This window comes from Narcine bancroftii, chromosome 4 (genome assembly GCF_036971445.1).
Source record: "Narcine bancroftii isolate sNarBan1 chromosome 4, sNarBan1.hap1, whole genome shotgun sequence".
Classification (NCBI taxonomy): domain Eukaryota; kingdom Metazoa; phylum Chordata; class Chondrichthyes; order Torpediniformes; family Narcinidae; genus Narcine; species Narcine bancroftii.
In genome coordinates, this window is record NC_091472.1 from 102,424,188 (window position 1) to 102,449,181 (window position 24,994).

General features: G+C 42.9%; 1 protein-coding gene across 4 annotated transcripts in view; it reads left to right on the forward strand.

Annotated features, from left to right (window-relative positions):
• The window catches only part of stxbp5a (syntaxin binding protein 5a (tomosyn)), a 232,866-nt gene that overhangs the window by 187,692 nt on the left and 20,180 nt on the right, over positions 1 to 24,994 (forward strand). For all 4 annotated transcript variants that reach the window (XM_069932249.1, XM_069932252.1, XM_069932250.1 and 1 more), the window contains one exon: positions 14,619 to 14,669. In XM_069932249.1, coding sequence (XP_069788350.1) covers positions 14,619 to 14,669 — 51 coding nt within the window. The remainder of the gene's footprint in view (positions 1 to 14,618; positions 14,670 to 24,994) is intronic.

Sequence of the window (24,994 nt, forward strand, 5' to 3'; positions counted from 1 at the left end):
GAGGGTAAAAAGCGATGGCAGGGAAACCCCCTACTCTTGCTCTGGGTGGCAGAAGAATGTTAAGAAAAAGTGTGGAAAATGGGAGGAGGCAAATTGAGAGCCCTCTCTTCAGTGATGAAGATCAAGCCCCAGTTGAGGAAAACAAGACTTGTTAGAAACATAGGTGTGGGAAATGTGATTGTAAGGACATGATGGAGCCAGAAAAGATGAGAAAAAAGGATGTTTACAGGAAGCAGGTGTTATCAGAATACCTGGAAGATTGTTGGCTTGTAATGGCATTTTATCCTCTGAGATGCAGACAGAAAGGTCAAGAAAGGGAAAAATAGAAATAATCCACCTTAATTGGAGGGTATAGATATAAAATGTGATTGGACAGATTTAAAAGGAACTTGATGGGCACATATTTCACACAGAATAGTGGGGTTTATAAAATGAATTGCCAGAGAAACTGGTTGAGATGGGTATAATTGTAACATTTAAAATATATTTAGAGAGGTACATGAATCAAAAAGGCTTTCAGAATCAGAATGTATTGTCATGAACATGTTACAAAATGTGTTGTTTGGTGGCAGCATTACAGGTGCAAATAAATGACATCATTTGAAAAGAACTTGCAAAAGAAGAGAAAGTGAGGTCATGTCTATGGTTCATTGTCCATTCAGAAATCTGATGGCAGAAGGGAAGAAGCTTTTTGGTACTATTGCATGTTCATCTTCAGGCTCCCGTACCTCCTTCCTAATTGTTATTGAAGGGGGCATGGCCTGGGTGGTGTGTGGCCTGGAGAGAGGCTGCTTTCTTAAGACATAGTTTTAAGAGATATGAGTCAAAAAATGACAATCAGTGAATTCATTTTCTCTGGTCTAGGAAAACTTGCTGTCAGTTCTTCATTTACTCTTAATCTGCTGTTCTTTATTGTTTAAGGATTTTTGCATCTTTCCTTGAAGATGGACGCAAAATATTTATTTTTCTTCCATTCCCTTTTTATTCCTTTTTCCTCCTCTCTTGGCTTGGAAAGGACCCAGATATCATACAGCTGATTTTTCATTTGCACATCTTTAGAAGTTCTCTTGCAATATCAAACCTGACAAAGGCACCAGGCCCAAAATGCTGATTGCCCTCAACTTCTTGTGGGTGCTGCATGAAATCATGATTTTCATCAGCATGTTTGTGTTCTGCAATTGACCTCATCTTTTGCAGACTTTCTTGTTTAACAACTTGAGAAATTGTCAGACAGTTTTTATTTTTCATGCTTGCTTACTCTTGTACTCTACTTTCTCTTTTCTGTTAAAGCCTTGACCTTGCTATACAATTCTGAATTTTGTTTAATGATTTTCTTTTTGGCAACATTGATAAGCTTTTTTCCTTTAGTTTTCCTTGCTACCTTGCTATCATGACAGGACAATCTTTGTTTTTGCCTGAAATGAAAATTTATTACTGCTATTAATCTGTCAAATGTTATATGTTACTTCTTCATTGATAGAGCATTGCCGGCTCACACCTCATAATTTGACTTGGACAGCCCATCACATTGTGTGGCTTTATAATAGAACGATAAAAAATTGTGTCCTGATAGTTTTCAAAAATGCCCAACTAAACTTGGCATACTATAATTATATCTACCCACCAGATGTCATGCCATCTAGGATGTAATTACATTGTGACAAGTATATACCAGTAGTTTGCACAGTAAGAATGGATGTAATAACTTGTAATGGGAAATGTTGTCATGGCCTTCAGGGGTTCAATATATTGATGAAGTTTTGAATGTGACATTCACAGTTTCAGGAAAAGGTTCCGTGTTGTTTTAAGTTTGCAGAATAGCAATCCAGTGGCTTAAAATAACAATCTAAGTGTGACTTCAAATTCCATCATAGCAGCTGGTAATTTTAAATTCAAGTCCTTAAATTTTAAAACAAAATCTGCACTGAAAACCTGCACTCTTTACTGATGGTGGAACTACTAGATTATCTTAAAACCCCATCTGTTTTGTGTGTTTGAGGAGACATCATTCACTGTCCTCATTCAGACTTGCTTTTAATGCACATCCAAACCCAAACAATGGGATTGACCCTTTACCCTGTAAAATGACCCATCAAATTGCTCCATCCACTAAAAAGTAAGAATAAAACAAAGAAAACCATCTATCACTAATCCAGTTACTGAACATGGATGTCATCCCAAATTCAATCAACAATTTGAAATCTTCCTTACAAACATCATGCCTTCTACCTCAATTTCGAGAGTTATCCCACAAACTAATGAAATCAACAGTTGTACTGAGAAAATTGTGCCCATTATCAAACTGCCCTCCCCTGATTCATGCATTGGTTACTTGGCTTTGTCCCAATAAAGAAGAGTGCAACACAGAAGTTACTTTGGAATGGAAACTTTAATGACCATCACCAAAAATAACTCGGTCATGTTATCACTGGTAGAGTCTTGAAATATCTAGCTGCCTGATTTGAGCAGACAGTATAAAATTGGCGCAGAGTATAATGTTGTAGATTAGTAACATAGCCGTTACCAGTTGGCATGTTACAGGTGCATCAGTCCCTGACTCAGTTGGTGTGATTAACCACACATTCTTTATGGCAACAAGATATTATCCATCTTGCTGAATGGTGTATTTCATGGATAAATGGCATAGGTCCAAAACAGGAACAACACACTTGAGACACTGTGGGCCATCAACAGTGGGAGAATTGTGTTCCATCACAAGGTAACCTTGAGAGGAACATAATCCCCTGCTCTTCCACTAATCCATATGGTCAGCCCAGTTCAATAAATAACATGTTGGGAGCAGTAACAATAAAATGATCACCTGATGAAGTGGCAGTGTGGTCAATGTTTAACATGAAAAGGAATGGACAGCTACAAGCACTTCAACATATCAGCTGGGAGTGATGTTGGGCAGTTTGAAAGCAATAGATGAATGTGGCTTGAATGTCTGTCCTTGGCTTTTGACAATGATGAGTGAGAGAATGCAGTAACAGGTCCTTTGCCCACCATGTGTATATTGACTATCCATCTAACACATAACCTGTTGCCTTGGCAATTTAGCTGGTTTTCTATCAACATTGAGTCTCTGGCCACCACCCCTTTAGGCTGTGCATTCTTGATTCCAACCATCCACTGAGTGAAATAATTTATTTGGATCCCCTCCAAAATATTCAAACTGCTGATATCTACTGTGAGGATGTTTCATGCTATCTTCCCAATCAATGGCCCTTCTCAGCTGCCTCTGCTCCAAGAAAATGAACCCAGCCTTTACAGCCTCTCTTCAGAATTGAATAGCTTAATTCTAGTTAACATTCTGATGAATACACTGTTCACTCTCTCTAGTGTTATCCTGCCCTTTCTATCATATAGAACCAGAACATTTCTTTAGTTATGACCTAACTCAGCCATTCTCAACCTTTTTTTGGCTTTGGTCCCCTTAGGATTCTGCTCAAAGTTTATGAGCCCCCTTCCCTGTAAAACAGCCATGTTTAGTTTGTTTCTCTCCTACTGTCTATACAAAAAAACAAAAATTATTTCATAATTTCAGTTTGTGGCCTCCCCTTAAATGTGGAGGAAGCTGCAAGGCCCATGTTGAGAATACCTGACCTAACTAATGTTTCATTGAGTTAAGCTGTAACTTCCCTGGTCTTGTGTCTCTACCCTAACAAGTCAAGTCAAATATTCTGTTTCTCTACTTGACCACCTTATCTGCCTGTGCTGTCACTTTCAGGAATCTTTGAACTTGTCCTCCAAGATCCTTTATTCCCCAGATCTCCCTATTCCCTACTATAGACTGCCTTATTAGCTTTCTCAAAATGCATCACCTCGCACTTAGCGTGATTAATTTCTTCTGATGTTGACCACCATCTTCCCAACTCATCATAATCTAAGACTGCTATCCCATAATCAACAACATAGCCAACTTCAGTTAAAACACAAACCTGGAGAAACTCAGCAGGTCAAGCAGTGTCCTTTATATAGCAAAGGTAAAAATGCATAACCAATGTTTCAGGCTAGAGCCCTTCATCAAAGGAAAGAAAAATGTTGACCTAACAAAAGAATAGGGGGAGAGGTGTGGTCGCAAAGGCTGGAGATGATAGGTGGAGAAGGGAGGGAGGGGACATCAGTGATCAAGGGGAGGAAGCATAGAGGGGGAAGGAAGGGAGGAGAACTGGAAAGGGGAAGGGAGGGGGAGCAGGAGAGCAGTTTAATGTTAATACCATCTGGTTGGAAAGTGCCCGTCGGAAAATCAGATGTTGTTCCTCCAATTTGCAGGTGGTTTTGGTGGAATAGTACATAAGGCCATGATCAAACATAGGAATGTGACACAGAACTGAAATAGTTGATTACTGGGAGGTCTCTGACACTGATGCAGATGGAACAAAGGTGCTCATCAAAGTGATTTCCCAATCTCCACCCACTCTCTCTGATATAGAGAAGGCCATAAAGGGAGCACTGGATGCATAAATCAATCCTGTGGATTCACAAGTGAAGAGTTGCTTCACTTGAAAGGCCTGTTTGGGGCCGCGGACCGTAGTGAGAGAGGAAGTGTGGGCGCAGGTGTGGCATCTGTGGCCACAGGGGAAGGCCATTAGTGGGGGAGGGATAGGTACATGAGGAAGCAGTCCCTATGGAAGGCAAAGAGAGGAGGAGAGGGGAAGATGTATCTGGTGATGTGATCCTGTTGTAAGTCCAGAAATGGATGTGGAGGCTGGTGGGGGGTGGTAGGTGAGGATAAGAGGGATTCTATGTTTGTTGCATCTGGGGGGGAAGGGGGCCAGTGCAGATGAGCGGAAATGGAGGAGATGCGGGTGAGGGCTGAGTTGATGATAGTGGAGGGGAAGCCACATTTGTGGAAGAAGGCATACATTTCAGAAGATCAGGACAGGAAGGTCTCATCTTGGGAACGGATACGGCAGAGATGGAGAAATTGAGAGAAGGGGATAGAATCCTTGCTGAGGTTATGGTGTGAGGAAGTGTAGTCAAGATAGTTGTGGGAGTTGGTTGATTTGTAATATGTGTTGATGGAAAGCTTTTCTCCCAGGATAGAGACAGACAGATCCAGGAATGGGGAAGTGTTGTCGGTGATAGACCAGATGAGTTTAAGAATGAGGTCGAAGTTGGCCATGAAGTTGACAAGATCATTGAGGCAGCCCTGATGTAGTTGTCTATGTACCAGAGGAAGAGTTGAGGGTCTTACCTGTGTAGGCTTGCAGCATGGATTGCTCCACAAAGCCCACAAACGGGCAGGAATAGCTGCGACCCATACGGGTACCCACAGCTACTCCTTTGAAAGAGAGGAGGTGAGACAAGTTAAATGAGAAGTTGATAATAGTGAGGACAAGTTCTGCTAGGCGGAGGAGGGTGGTGGTAGAGGGTGACTGATCAGGTCTCTGGTCCAGAAAGAAGCGAAGTGCTTCAAGCCATCTGTATGGGGGAAATGGATGTATAAAGGGATTGGACATCCATCGTGAAGATGAGGTGGTCCAGTTCGGGGAATCAGAAGTAATTGAAGAGATGGAGGGCATGTGAGGTATCACAGATCTAGGTGAGGAGGGATCGGACCAGGGGAGAAAAAATAGTCATGGTAAGATTAAACTAGTTTGGTTTCTCCAGCTTTGTGTTTTTACTTCAACCACAATGACTGCAGATTTTCATGTTTTACTTCACAACCAACTTCAGTGTTATTTGCAAATTTACTGAGCCTGCCTCATACATTCACGTCAAAATCACACATATATATGACAAGGACTTAAGGATTGGGGCACCAATCCCTGTGTTTCCTCACTGGCATCAAATCAGGAAAAAAAACTCTACATAATCACCCTGAGTTTACAAGCCAATTTAGAAACAATTTGCCAACATTCTTCAGATCAAATGCACTCTCAATTTTTGTCTGAGTTTAAGGCTCCTTAATTAACATTGTATCTCTCCCCCCCCACCCATCCCCAACTTCATGAGGAAAGATTCCACATGCTGCAATGCTGAGTCACCAATCTTGCCCTACTTCTTGTTTCTGAAGTGTAATCATCAAATGGATTATCCATTCTGATTCCATCTCGTGTTATTGGCATCACAAAATGCAGTCTTCAGTCAATAGATTCAGTTCACTTGACATTGAGAAGCAGCTGAGAGTACTGCTTTGAGATAATATCCGAACTTCACTACTGAATACTTGTGCCTCAGAGATAACTACACCTTTAGCCAAGCTATGTGAGAGAAATGTGGAGCACTGAAGCATTTATAAAACATGGCAGTCAATAGAGGGATGAAGTAATTTGCCCTTTATTAACTTGGCCATACCATACGGAAGAAGAAATTAAATACCATGTTGATTATTGTATGAAACTCAGCTGTGCCCAATGTAGGCCTTCGAATGTGGAGGTTATGGATTTGCTGTAATCAAAATATAGGTAGCAGAGTGTTACATGAGCACAAATTAAAAGAGGGTTGGGGTTGGAATGCCAACAAGATGAGTATTCGAAGTCAAATGGAGAGTTAGCAAAAGAATGATGAATGTAAATGCAATGAGGTAAGGGAGGGTAAACAGAGTTAAGTTGAAAATTGTCAGTTTTGGTGAAGGAGATGGTGGGTTCCCTGAGGTTGGTGCAAGCAGTTCTCTTCAGCCAACAGAATTATATCTTCCTGCTGCATGCTTCACTGGTCCAGGCATGATTCTGTACACTGATAAGATGAGAGGACATTATCACGTACATATGTACAGATAAGTCAAAACTCAAGATATGAATTAAATTACCATAGTATGTCAAGATTTTTTAAAAAGATGTATATAAAAGATAGATAAATATTCACGGTTACAGTTCGTGAAAGAAAAAAGTGACATTTTCGTAGTGCTGACATCTTCTGACAGTCCTGGAGTAGATTTTGGTGAAGGTTGTGCAGGGAGGTTTCAGAGTCTGATAGCTCATGATGCGTTTCCAACACGATGGTATTCATGTTTCAAAAAATGCTTATTGGCTGTCAAGCACTTTAGCAAGTACTCAAAGGAATGTGAAAGGTACATTTGCTTGGACCCCAAGGCAACATTTTAGAGTGGCATTGTGATCCAATAGTTAGTACTGCTGCTGTCGCAGTACTCCAGGTTCAATTCCAACTGGGTGACTTAAAGTTTTTTCTGTGTGCTATGGTTTCTTCCCACATTTCAAAGGCATGCTTCTCAGTTAATTGGATACTCTTAATTCACCCCTTAGTGCAGAGCAATAGCGGAGAAAAAAATCAAAGGAGAGTTGTTGGTGGCCATTAGAAAGGAAAAATGAAGTGCAGGGAAATAAGTAGAGTGGTTATGGTATTCTTGGGATTGTTCACCAGAGAGCTGACAAAAATTCAAGATGTCCTGAAAGGTTAAATTTTGCTGTGATTGTGCTATTATTGATAGAGTAAAGTAAAAACACACAGCAATGCTGGAGGAACTCAGCCGGTCTTTTCAGCATCAGTAGGAGACAAAGATGTATTGCCAACATATCAGGCCTGAGCCCTTCTTCAAGGAATAAGCCAGAACCGGGAAATCTCAGAATTCAGACAATGCTGGCTTGGGGGAGGAATCCAAACCAAAAAAAAATGGTGTTAATTAAATATGATAAGGGAGGAGGGAAGAATTTTTCATGTTTGTGTGAAAGGAGACAGAATGGAGAGACTGAAGCCATTTTCAGGTGGCCACAATACCTGACTGTAAAGCCGCACATTGTACTCCTGGGCAGCTGTCGGGTGGCCACCTCAAACTTGAGTACTTGCCCAGGAGGTCTACTTACCTAACCCTTCTCCAGTAGGTGTAATATCCTGCTCTGAGTATCCCCCATTGCAGCTGAAAGCAGCAGGGACTGCCGGGGGTGGGCTGATGATGTCGTGGTGACATCGTTAGCCATCAACTCTGTCCTGTATACTTCAGTGATATCACAAGACAAGAGAGAGAGCAGGGAATGAAGATTGCTCGTGTAAAGTGGGAGATTCTGCTATAAAGCATCGGGGTTAGGACTCAACATACATGGACTTCGGTCATTCAAGTCATCACATCAACAGTTAATAGGTTGGAAAAGCACCCACAGTGCACCACATCTACAACTGTTCCCTGACATAATCCTCTTTATATTTTTGAGTGGTAGTATTTGGATTGCTGGTGGAAAAACAACTTACAGCACTCCTCATTTCAGATGTAAAACACTAAAGTCTGCAGACACCGTGATTGCAGAACAAACAAAATGCTCGAGAAGTTCAGCAGGTCAGACAGCATACTTCGTACAGCAAAGATAAAGGTACATAACCAACGTGTCGGGCTTCAGCCCTTCATTTCAAAGTCTGTGATAAACATAACGTCAAGCATTCAGATTCAACTTGTGTGAATCATGGGGTCATCGTGTTGAACTGTAAAGAGTCCAAGTGCAATGAGATCGGAAAACATATGTCTTATAAAGCAGGTGCTTTGGGCACACGAACATGCCACAGGGCGGCATATTCCTATCCGAAAGGGAAAAAAAAATCTAATTCTTAGTTCGGCCATTTGTTTATTCTATTTTTTCCGCCATCGACCTTGTTTATTAATTCAAGCCATATAATGGTAGGCTTCGTCAATGGGGTTTGTCGTCCAGCTGTGGGGCCCCTGCACCATCCTGTAATGAGGCAAGATCTTGCCCCATTTTCTGTTCTCAACGGGTCATTTCAAACACTTGTGCGCAAAAGTGCTGGAGAAACATGCAGCACTCATAGAAAGCGAAAGTCAACTGATGTTTCGAGCCTGAAAAGTCGAGTTGTTTTTAAACTTTCGCTGAATTTTGTATTTTTCCAGTAATTTTGTTCACTGCTCTAGACCTCAACATCTGAAGGTTTTCTTGTTTACTCTAATTCTAAACTGACCATTCCCAGAATTAAAACTTCAAAGCACTTTAGTTTTGAAAGTTAATACACACTTTTCCCCACACTTCCTTTCCCTGACCTTCAACTGAATGAGGTTGGGGTGGAATCCAAAGCGTGGGCGGGACTAGGCCACAGTCCCAAGGAGCCAGTGTTCGCTAGTAGACAGCTATCCATCAGCTGGCACGTTCAAGTGGCAGAAAGCCGTCCTCTCCACGCCACTTCATTCTACCAGCTGTGACTGCTGACGCATGATCTTTGTTAGTACACCTGAAAGTGCCTTGAGATAGGGAAGGGTGGTGGGGGGGGGGGGGTTTAACAAAAGTCAGAGAAGTCGATATTAATATCATCTTGCTGGAGGTACCTAGTCAGAAGATGAGGTGTTATTCCTCCAGTTGGTGGGTAATCTCAGTCTGACAGTGCATGAGTCCATGGACAGACATATAACCAAGGAAGTGAGATGAGTGGCCACTGGGAGATCCACGCTATTGCAGCAGACAGAGCCGAGGTGCTCAACAAACTGATCTCCTAGATTGCGTCCAGTCCTTACAAGTAGAGGAGACCACAACGGAAGCACTGGATGAAGTAGATGACCCCTGCAGATTCACAAGTGAAATGTTGCTTCACTTGGAAGGACTATTTGAGGTCCAGAATGGTGGTGAGGGAGGAGGTGTGGGCGCAAATGGAGCATCTCCTGCAGTCACAGAGGTAGGTCCCAACGGGATGATTGGTGGAGAGGGAGGGGTGGACAAGGGAGGCATGGAGGGAGCATTCCCTGCAGAAGGTGAAAAAGGGAGGAGAGAGTTAGATGTGTCTGTTGGTGGGACCATGTAGTTTGTGGCAGAAATGGCTGAGGAAGATGTGTTGGATGCGGAGGCTAACAATAGTCAAGTTCCTATGGTTTATTTCCAGTCACAAAAACATCACCAAACTTCTAAATAATGACCCAAAGCACTTCTAATATTAAACATTGAAATATATGTATGCCAAACAGACATTTTTTAAAAATTATTAAAAACAAATATAAATTATTTAATCAATTTTGGTGAATCAGTAGCTGCTTTCACACTTGCTTCCCATTAAATCGGACATTCATTGTCACAGGATGGGAATGGGGATTTGGCTTTTCACACTTGACCACTCCTAACTGGGTCACTGAACACTTGCACACTTGTAAAGAGCCATCCCTGGGGTGAGGACTGTTCTGCCTTCTACTGGTGACGTGATTGAGCGATGGTGGACCTGCCCTAAATCCTGATCCTTATATACAAACAAAATTAATCATGCTTAATTATAACATAATTAAGTTTTATGTGCAGCACAGTATGAGCCCTTCAGCCCCTGTTGTTGTTGTGCCGACCTATATAAACCTTTATAAGGGACCATGGGAAAGTGCTAGCGATAAATTGCAAAAGCAGACAATTTTTAAATAGCATGGGAAAGTTGGCAGCGCTATAGCACTCCATTTAAACAGCATGGGAAAGTTGGTAGTGCTATTGTGCACAATACAGAAATACCATGGGAAAAAGCAGTGCCATGCAGCAGAGAAAGGGCTGTATACACGGCTGCATACAAGGAGGGGTTTCTCTGCTGCATGGCATTCTAGGAAGTCAGGTCTGCCATTACCTTTTTCCCCACGATCTTAAAAAAAATTGTGTGCTATAGCGCTACCAACTTTCCAACACTGTTTAAGAATTGTCTGCTATTGCTATTTATTTCCCCTCTTACTCTCTCTCCCTCTCCTGCTGCAACTTTCCCGCGGCAATAAAAAAAACTTTCCCGCGTCAATTACCTTAATTTTAATCTTCCTTCATGTTCAACGCCAGCATCTAGGGTTGAGGCCGACAATGAGAAGATATCATCTGATGCTGGCGTTGATACAATTTTCATTTCACACAAGACACTTTAAAGGCCTGGAACCACTTGCAAGTGTGAAAGGGGCAAATGAGTGACATCTGTCGTGGTGGTGGCTGGTAAGGGGAGGGAGGCTACTGGGATCCTGCACTGATCATCATCATTGAAGGGCAGAGAAGCAGCGTGGTCATCATTCCAGGAAGTCTGCAATGCATTCTGGATAGATTTTACACGAAGGTTTATTGTGGTTGTTTTCACTTCCCACCATGCCTCTGTCCAATTGTCAATAGCATTCATGATATGGTACTATGCCAGAATTCCTTTACAGTCATCTTAGTTTCATCCTCTAAGAATGTAATCAATTGCATAAAAATGTGCCAAGAATAGTAAGCTTTGAAAGCAGCAATAACCCACAAGTTGAATCAAAGTGTGGTGCGTATTTTATTTTATTTTTTTCTTTTTCTCATCAACGTTGAAACAAAACAACTTTGAATGAAACAATGGTATTCAAGAACTAGTTTGTGAAGGTTAATAGTGTGAAAACATGAAAATAAAGAAAAAATCTGCAGATGTGAGAAATCTGTAATCAAAACAGAAAATGCTGGAAATACTCAGCAGGTCAGGTTGTATCTGTGGGACGACAGTTTTTGACTGAAGGTCATCAACCTGAAACATTAGCTCTGTCTCTCTTCCACCAGATACAGCCTGACCTGCTGAATATTCCCTGCAACATAGCAACAAACACCAGAACCATGAAATCTACACTGATTCTGTCTGCACTAAAACCTGCCATTATGCCTCTTCCCCTCTGAGAGAATTTGCCAAGATCCTGCAGTGGACTGAAAGGGTGAGTCACGAGAGATGATCTGGACCTCTATCTATAGAAGCTGACTAAATATGACAACTCACTGCTTCGTTTCCCATTTATGCACCCAAGTCTAATGGGATATGACAGTACAGTGTTTTGAAAGAAACATGGATTGAAAGCAGTCTAGAATAAGCATCTGCTTTCAAATCCAACCATGAAGCCACCTAGTTTTTACCTATTGCAGAAGTCATAGAAAACTCATAATTTGACAAAAAATGCAGTAACCATGGCTATTTAAATCAAAGTGACGTTGGCAATCTTGATCAAACAGAATCACATTGTAATACTCTGTCACACTGATTGAAGTACAGAACAGGAAGACATCAGGGATTTAAGTGTCCTGTTAAATGTCAAATAAAAATAATTATTGGCATCAGGAATATCTAAATCACTTTTCAACTAGTCCTTTTGAACTATTTTTATTCCCATGATATAGAAAATCAAACAGCTAATTTTTACTTCCATAGAAAGCAGAGAGTTAGTGATCAGGTTCTTTGAACATTATCCACCATTGTTTGAATATGGCCACGGGGAACTGCAAATCTGGCCTCACTTAAATATTTCATCTCAAAGAGAGCACATTTGTCAGTGGCCACTCCCTCAGTAAACCATTGGAAGTGCCAGCCAACGTGCTCAGGTCTCATCAATGGGTCTTGCATTCGCTTTGTAAAGCAGCAGTGTATGGTTTAAAAAAAATCCCATTTCTCTTCATCACGAGAGCTCCCCAAATACACAGATTAACCTATAAATCCCATATGTTTTTGGAGGATAGGAGGAAACCATAGCACCTGGAGGAAGCCCATGCAGTACAAATTCCTTCAAGACAGTGCCAGATAAATACCAGGGTCGCTTGCACTGTAACAGTGTTGCACTAACTGCTACACTAACCGTGCATTTGAATCTTTCAAGTCAGGTTTCTGACCCGACTAAAATACCCAATAGCTCCAATCAAAATCAGTAATGACATGTATCTTTGCAGTATTGGTAATTTATCAATCACAGTTGACTTTGTTTAAATCACTGTTAACTGAAGGTATTTGAATTCTACCTTTGTCCAAATTTACACCAGGCCCCATTCACCCATAATCTCTGTACTTGCAATTCTACAAAAAACCTTGTGGATTCGCAAGAAATGGATGGATGCTCAAATTTGGGGTGGAGGGAACCACAGGCTAGCAAGTGATAGGTGAATATATGTGGGGGTGGGGGGGAAGAAAGGAGCTAAAATGTGATAGGAGGAAGGAGTAGAGGGCTTAGAAAGATGCACCTTGATCAGAGGAAAAAAGGAGGTGTGGGTTTTAAGCAGCTAGGGATAGTGTGGGAGGGGAAAGACTACCGGATATTTTAGGTTAATGTTGATGCCTACTGAGACAGAATTTAAGCTACTATACTCTAATTTATGTTTGGCCTCACCCTTGGAATGCATGAGTCCATATGCAGACATGTTAGTGTGGGAAGGGGAAATGGAACTGGGCACTTGCTTTTGCAGTGGGCTGAGCGAAGGTGCTCAATGAAACAATCTCCCAATCTGTTTGGTGTATTAAAGCATATGGAAGCAAGGTGTGAATGAAGTTGAGGTACCGATCAACAATCTTATTCAACAGGAAGGCAAACTCAAGTGATTTCCCAACTCATTTTGTCATAATACAAAGTTAGAGTGGAGGTCAGTGGAGTTAATGTTGGAATGTTCAAGTGTTTTTGAAGTAATTTTAATGAAGATACTCAAGGTACAAAACAAGTCGAATCTTTTTTGTCATTTGAGTTATGCTATAAATCATAAGATCCTGGCAGATTGAAGTGAATTGGCCAAAGCCACCCTGAGTACTCCTAGTATTTTTAAATGCAACAATGTGTGCTTTTTAATCTGTAAGATTCATATTTGAGATTTGTCACTCTTATCAGTAGAAATAATCCAGTCACTCGCTGAATTGTAATTGTGATACAAATTTAAATGAGATAAAATATATCACAGGTGTTGCACAATTTTTCTTTTGTGTATACATTCAATAGCTTTGTACTTTACCATTTTCTTCCCACCTTATCGAGATTATGTGGTAAAGCACAAGTGTTCGGGTGGCACTAACTGTTCTTTGAATCTTCTTGAATGTAAGTTGACGGTAGCCTGCTCAGAACTGTGGATAGTATTTTTACTTCAATCACGGTGTCTGCAGATTTTCAAATTTTACTGCTGTGTATTTGATCAGTGCAAGATTTGAATAATATTCTTTAATATAAATAGTTTGTTGAAAAGCACAATAATTACAAATTCCTGGTGAATAATTACAAATGGGGTCCAAATCATTTACTACATATTCAAGATATTTTTAGTTTTATTAAATTGATTCATGTTTAAAAATCTACCTGTTCTTGACTCCATTGGTTCAAATTAATGAATATACAGCTGTTACTCAGTTTTTGAAAACAATATATTCCTGATTAACATTAAATGAAATTTCATGAATTGAAAAGGCTAGACAAAGAGTATTATGGTTAATTTGATACATTGTACATTAATGAACATGCCATTCATTCTAACAAAAAATCACTTCTTAAATTAGAGACTTAGCCCCCAAAGAAGCTATGCTCATATGGGAAGAATTTATATTTTAAGAGTACATAATTGCACATGATCTGGAGATTAGAAGATCTGGACTGCAAAATAAGTTTGAAACATTGAAACATGCTTTATAGGGAATATCTTGAGAAACTCTATCCTGCAGCTGAAATTAGAAACCAAAGTAATAATCTGATGTTTGCCTCAAGACCATGTCCTTTCACAGATTGTCTTCGTGCTCACGGACTTAAAATTGTTTTGGATTTGTGGAGGTCTTAATTTCAATATTTTCCTCCTCTTATCATAATGCTAACCTTTGGCACCGGTTCTTATTTCCCAAAGCAGTTTTATCATGGGCAGGTGTCGAATTTTATTCTTGATTTGAAATAAGCACGAAATCAACAGTATTGATTCACATTATCCTTCTCATTTGCATCAAGTTGTCCAAATCTAATTTTTCTGTGGGTTTTTTTTCAGCGAAGATGTCAAGAAAACTAAGCTTGCCAACTGAACTGAAGCCTGATTTAGGTGAGTGTGGAGACTTGCACCACCTGGTGTGGAAACAATCTTTGTTTGATTTTTTTTTTGTTTGCATAAAACCAGAAGCAATAATTAGGCAGAGTATCTGCCAACCAGCTCCTCTTTCCCATTGTCACATTTACAGCAGGGTGTTCAAATTCTGTTCCATAAGCACCAAAATATTCTTGAGAATGACCTTAAAGAAGTAGAAAACAGCCTCAGTATGATTTAGTCACTATTTTTAGTGAGTATCTGTGAGTTTAACCAATGAGTAGCTACAGTATACAGAGCAACATGGTGTCAGGTTTAGCATTCTCACTATCAAGATGCATTGCAACAAGTGGACAATAGTAGCTCACAGCAGAGATTATATTACTGAGGTTAAGAGAACAGAGGCTCGTGAAGGTGATAATTTCATCATTTATGCAACCTCTAGAAAGTTTTCCATCACCATTTGCAGACAGAAGCCATTTCCTTTTTAAGTGTGCAGGTCTGGGTGTGGTTGTCATTGCTGGGTCCATTTAGTGCTGGCCAATCTCATAGGCACATGGTTGCTCCAATAATGTTACAGCATAAATTTTATACACGAGCTTGCTCCCTCAGGGGCTGCTAATATGTTGAATTAAAAGCCCATTTTCTAATGTTGCCCAATTTGACTATTTCATGTTTTGAAATGTTCCCATTCTCTGTGGGCTTCTTAAAGCCCACGGTGCTAATCTCAATGTTATGTCTGAAATTGTGTTAGGACTAGGATTCACTGTTTCCAAATTTCACTTGAAAGCTACCAATATTAAAGGTTCAAATTTTTTTGCTGCTGTTAATTCATGGATTATTCACAGGAGCGTTCTTCAAACTGTTAAAAGCTCGTTGATGCACAAAATCCAGAAGCAGTCATTTATTAAATTCTAGAGTATAGACAAGCCCAGCATTCCCTGTCTTTGATTGCCTTTGAAGGTGGCGCTGAGCTCCTGATAAGTCTCTTATCATGTACAGTGAAACCCAGATTTTACATTCCCCAATTTAACGCAAATTCGGATATAACGTGATGAGTCATTGGACTCGGCGGTCAGGCCACCAGCAGAGGCAGGGGTGTCAGGCTCCCGGATTGATTTAAAATGCATACAGAACAACTGGGATGTTCCAAATAAAGGAGAAATTGCAGTGATGTAGTTACGCAAATTAAACAGGGAAATGCAGTGAAACCCCAATTTTGCGTGACCCCACTTATTTCGCGATGAGATTTTATGGACCCCAACAATTGCATTATAATGGGGTTTCACTGTATTACAAGAATTAAGTGGCAATACTAATTAAAGTGATAGGTACTAACTCCCTCAGTTACATTCATGTCCTAAATGTTCGAAATGAGAAGTCATCAGACTCATGGGCCTTTATCACGCTGGTGCTCACAGTCTATTTTACATTAAACACAATGAATTTGGTATTTTCACACTGTAATTTTACTGTACTGTTCCTTTTTGCTTTGAACGTGACACATCCAGCTTCAACTTTTTTTTTCTCTTAAATGCCTTGTGCCTGCTTTGAATTAGCAAAGTATTCCCATGGTAGTTATTTGTTTAGACTCAATTTGGAAATAATTTTTTAATGTTGAAAAATATATACATTTTGTTCCCTGCCATCCTTTGGGCCTTGTCAGTGGGAGAGATGCCAGTAGTATGTAATGGCACAGCTTTGCAGTTTGGGCATGTGTAATTGGCTAATGGTACTTCAAATAGCAAATGTACAGCATGCAGACACAAACCTAAGGAAGTTAGAAATTGAGACAACAGAAAGCCTTGGATCAAAATTGTGAAGCCAGTTTGATGCAAGGTATTATCAATCTGCAAGTTTCCAAACAACCCAGGTTCCTCTGAGTCATAATGTAAACATTCACGTTCAAAAGAAATTTCACAAAATATGATACTGTTTTATGACTATGACAATAAATTGAATCTTGAATCTTGCATTGAACATCCATATCTGCTGTGGACTTGAGTATGGTATGGGCAGAGTTCCACCACCAGTAGATCAAAATATCATCATTTTCTAAATGCGAGTCCACATGGTGATCTGAAAGTGGAGAACTTCAATCCATTACTATCTCCAAGTTTAATGGCCAAAATTAGAAATTTTGATAATTTCTTCAATGAAAACCCAACTCATCTAATGTTTTGTCCCCACTTGTTCCTCATGTTGAAGGTCGAATTCAGCCAGTCATATTGATTTATAATGCATTCATTGTGACTAGTGAGATGGACATGAAATAATTACCATAAATATTCAAGTATAATGCGAAAAAAATTTCCCCCTTTTTCCCCTCAAAAATGGGGGGGGGGGGGTCACATTATACACAAGAGTAAAAAAAAATTTTAAAACTTCTGCAGCTCAAGTGGTTGACGGCAGCACGACTTGGGTGGCTGGGCGGGCGAGTGGTAGTCGGCAGCACGACTCAGGTGGCTGGGCGGGCGAGTGGTAGTCGGCAGCACGACTCGGGTGGCTGGGCAGGCAGGCGAGCGGTAGTGGGCAGCGCGACTCAGGTGAGCGAGTGGTAGTGGGCAGCACGACTCGGGCAGGCAAGCGGTAGACGGCAGTGCGACTTGGGCGGGCGGGCAAGCGGTAGACGGCAGAGCAACTCAGGTGGGTGAGGGGAGAGGAGTCATATTATACACGAGGGTAACATTTTTTCCCCTCAAAAATGGGGGGGGGGTCACATTATACACGAATGTTTACAGTAAGTTCACTACTGTGCCCTCCATAATGGTGGGAACAAAGGCACTTTTTTTTCTTTTGTTATGTCCCAAATATTATAGTGCCCTGAAATGAGGGGACTATATTTAAAAAGTGCTGTAATTTCTACATGGTCAAACCAAAATGTAAACAAATAACCTTGAATAAAATGGGAATGTGCATTTTAATCACATCCATTGTTTAAATACAAATTTAAAACTGTGGACACAGGAAAATAAAGGAAAGATGTGTCTTTGTCCCAAACATTACGGAAGGTACTGTTTCTACTGAAACAAAATCCACTTTCAGGTGCTCGAACATAGATAATGCACGGCAGGCGCAGCTGGGGGAGGGCAGCTGGGACATTCAGGTGGCTGCGGAGAAGTCGCCTTTTTGTCACTTGAACGTGCCAGCTAAAGGAGAGCCGCATCTGAATGAACGACAGCTCCTGTGCCCATAGTCACGGCTTGTTTATGGAGCATCTTGTAGCAGCAAGATTTCGCCAGAGGGTAGGTTTCGGCAGCAGGGAGGGTAGGTGTCAGTAGCTGAGACTCCTGTCCCTGGTCCGCAGCGGGGATGGTAGGTTACGCCAGCAGGAAGGGTAGGTGTCGGTAGCGGGGACTCCTGTCCCACACTGTCCCCAGTCCACAGTGGGGAGGGTAGCTGTCGGCAGCGGGGAGGATAGGTGTCGCCGGGGGGAAGGTAGGTTTCGGCAGGGGGGGAGGGTAGGTGTCGCCAGTGGGGAGGGTAGGTGTCGGTAGTGGGACTCCTGTCCCACACTGTTCCCGATCCACAGCAGGGAGGGAAGGTGTCACCAGCGGGGAGAGTAGGTGTAGGTGTTGGTAGTGGCAACTCCTGTCCTACGCTATCCCTGGTCCATAGCAGGGAGGGTAGCTATTGGCAGCGGGGAGGATGGCTATCAGCGGCTCACCAGCTGTCAACAGTCCGCCCACTGCTAGGCACCTGAAAGTTGCTAGCCGCTTTTGTTTGCTGCTTTCAGGTGCCTATGGGGAGTGCTCCAAGCTGGAGAATATACCTCCGGTAAGGGTTAGGTAAGTGCTCCTCGGGGCCAGGTTCTCCACTTTCAGGTGGCCTCCCGACAGCCGCATTTGGGTATTTTAGGGGGCTTTACATTCAGGTAATGTAATTCAGGTACAGACTCGTCAAGGTAAATAGTGCCTTTGGAAGACTACACAAAAGAGTCTGGAAAAACAACCAACTGAAAAACCTCACAAAGATAAGCGTATACAGAGCCGTTGTCATACCCACACTCCTGTTCGGCTCCGAATCATGGGTCCTCTACCGGCATCACCTACGGCTCCTAGAACGCTTCCACCAGCGTTGTCTCCGCTCCATCCTCAACATCCATTGGAGCGCTTTCATCCCTAACGTCGAAGTACTCGAGATGGCAAAGGTCGACAGCATCGAGTCCACGCTGCTGAAGATCCAGCTGCGCTGGATGGGTCACGTCTCCAGAATGGAGGACCATCGCCTTCCCAAGATCGTGTTATATGGCGAGCTCTCCACTGGCCACCGTGACAGAGGTGCACCAAAGAAAAGGTACAAGGACTGCCTAAAGAAATCTCTTGGTGCCTGCCACATTGACCACCGCCAGTGGGCTGATATCGCCTCAAACCGTGCATCTTGGCGCCTCACAGTTTGGCGGGCAGCAACCTCCTTTGAAGAAGACCGCAGAGCCCACCTCACTGACAAAAGGCAAAGGAGGAAAAACCCAACACCCAACCCCAACCAACCAATTTTCCCCTGCAGCCGCTGCAACCGTGTCTGCCTGTCCCGCATCGGACTTGTCAGCCACAAACGAGCCTGCAGCTGACGTGGACTTTTACCCCCTCCATAAATCTTCGTCCGCGAAGCCAAGCCAAAGAAGACATTCAGGTATTCTGGCCAACTGAAGGCACCTAAAGTACTGTATCTATTTCAAGAAAAAAATACCGTGAAAGACTGAAATAAAAATAATGTTCATGATACTCTGGTCAAACAGCAATTGTCATGAGAGAAAACATTAAATCCACTTCTCTTTCAATGTATGTCCATTTATTTTAGAGTTTCTACTGTGGGCACTGCATCACTTGCAAAATGAAGAATTTTAGTTAAGTTGAGTTCAAACTGAAAACAACAGTTTACTGTTGGACTCGTGCACTTTTTAAAACCCTGGGCTCCCAGCCACCCCCATGCCACCCATAGCCGAAGGTGACATCATCATGCTGCCTGAGACTTCCAGAGCCAGTTCAATTTCCTGGCAGGCGAGCCGCCACATGCCCCCTACCCCCCGCAAGAACCAGCTTCCGGAGACACTAACGTCGGAGTCTCAGTCTCTGACTTCCTGTTGTGCTTGGGGTGGTCTCCCTCGTTTGTGCACTGGTGGTAACTGCTATGGACTTTTCCAAGTTTACGTGTACAGGTTTAAGGTGATCAATTGTGAATGTCTCTGATCTCCCACCTATGTCCAGCACACAGGTTGTGCCATTATGCCGCAATACTTTAAATGGACCTTTATAAGGCAATCCATGCGCAGCTCTACACACAAACACAAATTCGCAGCTTTTTAAGTCTCTTGGGATGAAGGATAGCATGATGCTATGTGGTGACGTGGGAACCGGGGCCAGCTTGCCAATCCGCTCCCGCAGTTTATTTAGGACTTCAGAGTGTGTCTCTTCTTGTCCTTGGGTTGATGGAATAGTAGCCCCGTATACCAATTCTGCCATTGATGACTGGAGATCCTTCTTGGGTACAGTCCATATACCAAGGAGTATCCAGGTTAGCTCATCTGCCCAATCTGGCCCCTGGAGGCATGCAATCAATGCAATCTTTAGGTGCCTGTGGAATCTCTCGACCAGGCTGTTGGACTGCAGATAATAGGCTGTCATGTGATGGACCCATGTTCCCAACAGACGAAATACAGTGTCCCACAGAGCAGAGGTAAACTGTGGACCTCTGTTGGAGGTAACTTTGGAGGGAAGACCAAAACGAGACACCCAGGTGGATACAAGTGCCCTGGCGCAAGACCCGGTGGAGGAATCTGACAACCGGACCGCTCTGGCCATGATGGTGAACAAGTATTTCGACCCACATGACATCGAGAGTGGGTAGATGATGTTGACATGTGCGTGGTTGAACCTTTGTTGGCAGCAGATTGAAGGGTTGAAGCGGTGCCTTCACGTGTCACTACACCTTGATACACCTTGTCTGGCAGTCCATGCACGTCTTAGCCCAGTAGGCAGCCTGCTTCCGGAGTCCATGCCAGACGAATTTGTCAGAAACCAGGCGGTCCGTCATGCAAATTGATGGGTGTGCCAATCCATGAAATGCTTTGTCTTTTACGATGAAGCAGTCCAGATTTCAAATCCAATTTGTGTTGATTGCTTTGGCAATGGCCAGGAAGTGCAAAGTGTTTACTTGGAGGTCAGACTCTCATCTAGGCATTGCATGCAGGAATGTGGAAATGCAGAGGTGTGTTCCCCTGGAGAAAATTATGTATTATCTAAGGAAAAAATATGAAACTTTTCTTAAAAATCAGGCAATCATACTTGCGTTACATAGGTACAAGGATATAGTGCGGTCCCCTGGGCTTCGCTGCCTGGCCCCCACCATTGTCCTTTCTCTCCGGGGGGGGGGGGTGGGGAATGGCAAGGGTGTCCATTCCAATCAAGCTGAGTTGAGATGAATGTAAGTGACCTGGAGGATGGGTGTTGAGCTCCAACAGGCCCTGTGGTTAATGTGTTCTTTTTTAATTTATTTGTCCTCGGTTAGTGGCATCTTGTTTTTTATGTTAAATAAGCATTTTTGCCTTTTCATGTAAGTTAAGTTTCTTAATTTAAATGGTTAATGTGTTTTTTTTTCTTGTTGTTTTCTGTTGTGTGAAGAGAGGGGGATAAAACCAGACTCAGAATATGAACAAAAAAGAAAATACATTGTTTCCGGGCAGCTAGGGGATTTTACGAGGCTGATCCGTGGACACAAGGCAAAAGAAAGTCATTCCTTTAGGACCAAAGGCAATGTCCTCAAGGCACAGACCAGCGACTGCAGTTCGGTATGCTGGAATCTCTTCATCTTGTTATTGGCAGTGCATCTGCTACCACGTTACTCTTACCAGAGATGTTCTTAATCCTTGTGGTGAGCTCAGTTGGTGCTGCTGTCGGGCTGACCTGGATCCGACACTTTTGAGAATGCAAATAATAGTGGTTTGTGCTCCGTGAAGTCCCTGCCCTCCAGGAAATAGTGGTAACGTCAAACCACTAGATACAGGGCCAGTAGCACCCTAACGAAAGCACTATATTTTGTCTCCGGGGGTCATCGGTGCCTACTAAGGAACGCAAGAGGCTTCCAGTGTCCATTGATGCTCTGCTACAATACTCTCCCCACTGCCGAATCTGATACATCCACCATTAATGCAGTCAGCACGTCCATTCATGGGACCAGCAGGGTTGCCTTTGTCAGGGGACTTTTTGTGTTCTTCAATACTGTCATCACCTCCTCTGTCCATTCCAGGTCCTTAGCTTCCATGGACGTAAGGTCAAACAAGGGCTTCATGATCTGGGCTGCGGATGGTAGAAAACGACGGTAGGAATTGATCATTCCTACAAACTCCTGTAGGCCTTTGACTGTGAACGGTTTTGCAAATTTGAGGACGGCTACTTTGGCTGGTAATGGGATGACACCCTAGCTGTTGATTTGATGTCCCACAAAGTCAAATGAAGACAGCCTGAATTTGCACTTTGAGGGATTTATTGTTAGACTGAAGTCTTGTAGGCAGCAGCAGGTGCTGCAGGTGCTCTTTGTGGGAGTGGCTGGCGATGAGTATGTTGTCCAAGTACGCAAAGAGAGAGTCCATTCCTCTCACCACCGTGTCCAGAGCAGTTGGAATGTCTGCGCAATGTTTTTAAGGCCAAACGGCATACGTAGAAACTGGAAGAGACCAAATGGTGTTATGGTAGCAGTTTTGGGTACGTCTTGTGGGTACATCGGGATCTGATGATACCCTCGTACCAAATCAATCTTCGAGAATAGCCTGGCCCCATGGAGATTTGCGGTAAAGTCCTGTATATGAGGCACAGGGTAGTGGTGTGTGATGGTGGCATCATTGAGCCTTCTATAATCCCCACACAGTCTCCTGTAGCCTTGGGCCCATGTGAAGCAGGGAAGCCCATGGGCTGTCGGACCTGCACATGATCCCCATTTCCTCCATCTTGAGGAATTCTTGTTTGGCCAGGCGCAGCTTGTCTGGTAGTTTGGGTGTGAAATGGGGGTCCATTCGTCAGAATATGATGCGCAACGTCATGTTTGAGTGCAGCCGTGGAGAACTGTGGCACAACGATGTCTGGGAACTCCACTAGAACCTTGGCAAATTCATTAGTGGAGTACAGCACGGAGTCCAAATGGAGGGCAGGTAGTTTGGTTTCTCCTAGGTGGAAAGATTGAAAGGATTTTGTATCTTCCAGACTGCTCCCCTTTAAATCTCCCAGCAGGGAGAGAGCTCTGAGAAAGTCCATTCCAAGCAATGGCTGAAAGACTGCAGCCAGAGTGAACCTCCAGGAGATTTCATTGCTGTCAAATCACAAGGGTATGGTTCGCGTACCGTTCGTACAGATCGTACTTTTATTAACTGCCGTGAGAACTGGGTCCGCATTCCTGGAACGGGTATCATAGCCGGTCAGGGGTAAGGACACTAATTTCAGGTCCTGTGTTGACCAGAAACTTGTGCCTGGGGAGCTCATCCCATGCGTAAAGCAGCCAGTTAAAGTGGCCAGCTGCCATAGCCATTAGCTACAACTGGCCCTGGGATTTCCTGGAAACTTGCACGGTGGTCGGCAACGACATGCTCCAGAACCCCATCGTTGGTGATTAAAAACACCAAGAGTCTGTCTCGGTGACTTCTTTATTTGGGGCTGTGTGTGTCATCACTGGTGCACGTGGAGCCTGGGCTTTTGGGCGTGACGCAGCACTAATTTCAGGGTGCACCCGCTCTGCTGCTTTGTGTACCACAGAACATCTGCACAGGCAGCTACAGCACGGGGGTCTGCAAAGTCTTCAGTGGCCAACATGAGGTAGATATCCTCTGGCACCTGCTTGAAGAATATTTGCTCAAAGAGCAAGCAAGGTTTATGACTGTTTGCCAGTGCCAACATGTTGATCATTAGCTCTGACGTGACACAGTCACCCAAGCCACCCATATTGCAGGAGCCACACAGCTTGCTCATGTCGGGAGAGACTATGTGCGGAGAAGTAGGTCTTTAAGAGCCAGATACCTCTGTGATCTGGTGGATCACAGAAGAAGTCGACTACTTGACCAGCTGTTTCTTGGTCAAGGGCACTTACCACATAGTAGTATTTAGTACCTACCACTATTTAACGAATGTGGAATTTTGCCTTAGCTTGTCCAAACCACATGATTGATTTGTCCAGAACAAAGGCAGTTTGAAGGCAACCGCTGAGTTGTTCATTTTGGGCCCAAAAGCCTTTTGGCCAATGCAGGGTAAAATGAAAAATTGTAGTTGAGTTGAGTTCAAACAGAAATCAACAGTTTACTCTTGGATCCGTGCACTTTTTAAAAGCCCAGGCTCCCAGCCTCCCCCAACGCCACGCATAGCCGAAGATGACATCATCGTGCTGCCTGAAACTTCCTGATTCGGTTCGATTTCCTGGCAGGTGAGCTGCCACACTACTATATTTTTGTTTATTTTCGTTAGTAGTTTGCTCCAAATTATGATTTATCTGTTGATCATTTTTAACAGCTATGTGATTGCTGTTTAAATTACATTTAAAGAGGCTTTTCAAAATAAAAAATAAATCAACTTAATACAAACCCTCAGCTCTACAGCAGTGGCATTTCTGCAGGATTGAGGGAAATTTGAATGGCAAGACTTTTATGGAACCTGTATCTAGGCAATTACATATGGGAAAGCTCTGTGTCGATTTAGAAATGAGGACAATCATTTTAAAATTGAGTCAGTGTTCAATAGGCGGCTGGACAGTCCAGCTTTTGAGCCCTCTAACCTTGTCCAGCGCCACCTCGGGCTGGATATTAATTAAGTGGCAGAAAGGGCACTTATCTGTTAAATGCTGCATACACGGCCATGTTTCTTGCGCGCAAGCGCAATGAGGGGGAACTGTGATTGCAGTTCCCCCTCCCCCCACCCAAGGGAGTTTCTGACTCTGTCCTCCATTTTGGTAAGTTTGAAATGGCCACTCTAGTGTTCAACCAGGAACAAAATGTGATAGGCAAAAGGCACTTTGAATAGATAGTTCACAAGTGCAGAGTTTAGCATGAACTCGAATTTTTAGAAGTAGAATATAAGAGGAGAAGTTGGAATGGATGGGACATATCAGTTAATGCAGGAATAAAGTCACTGTTACTAGTGTGATGCTATTACAATGCCAGCAACCCAAGTTAGAATTCAGTGCTCTCTGCAAGGAGTTTGTATGTTTTCCCCATGTCTGCGTGGGTTTCTTCCCAGCCTCCAAAAATATGGAATTGTAGGTTATTTTGGGTGTAATGGACAGCATGGGTTTAAATGGCTGGAATCAGCTTCTACTGTGATGTAAGTAAATTTCAAGATTGTTACAGAAGTGAAAATAGGCAGTCTAAG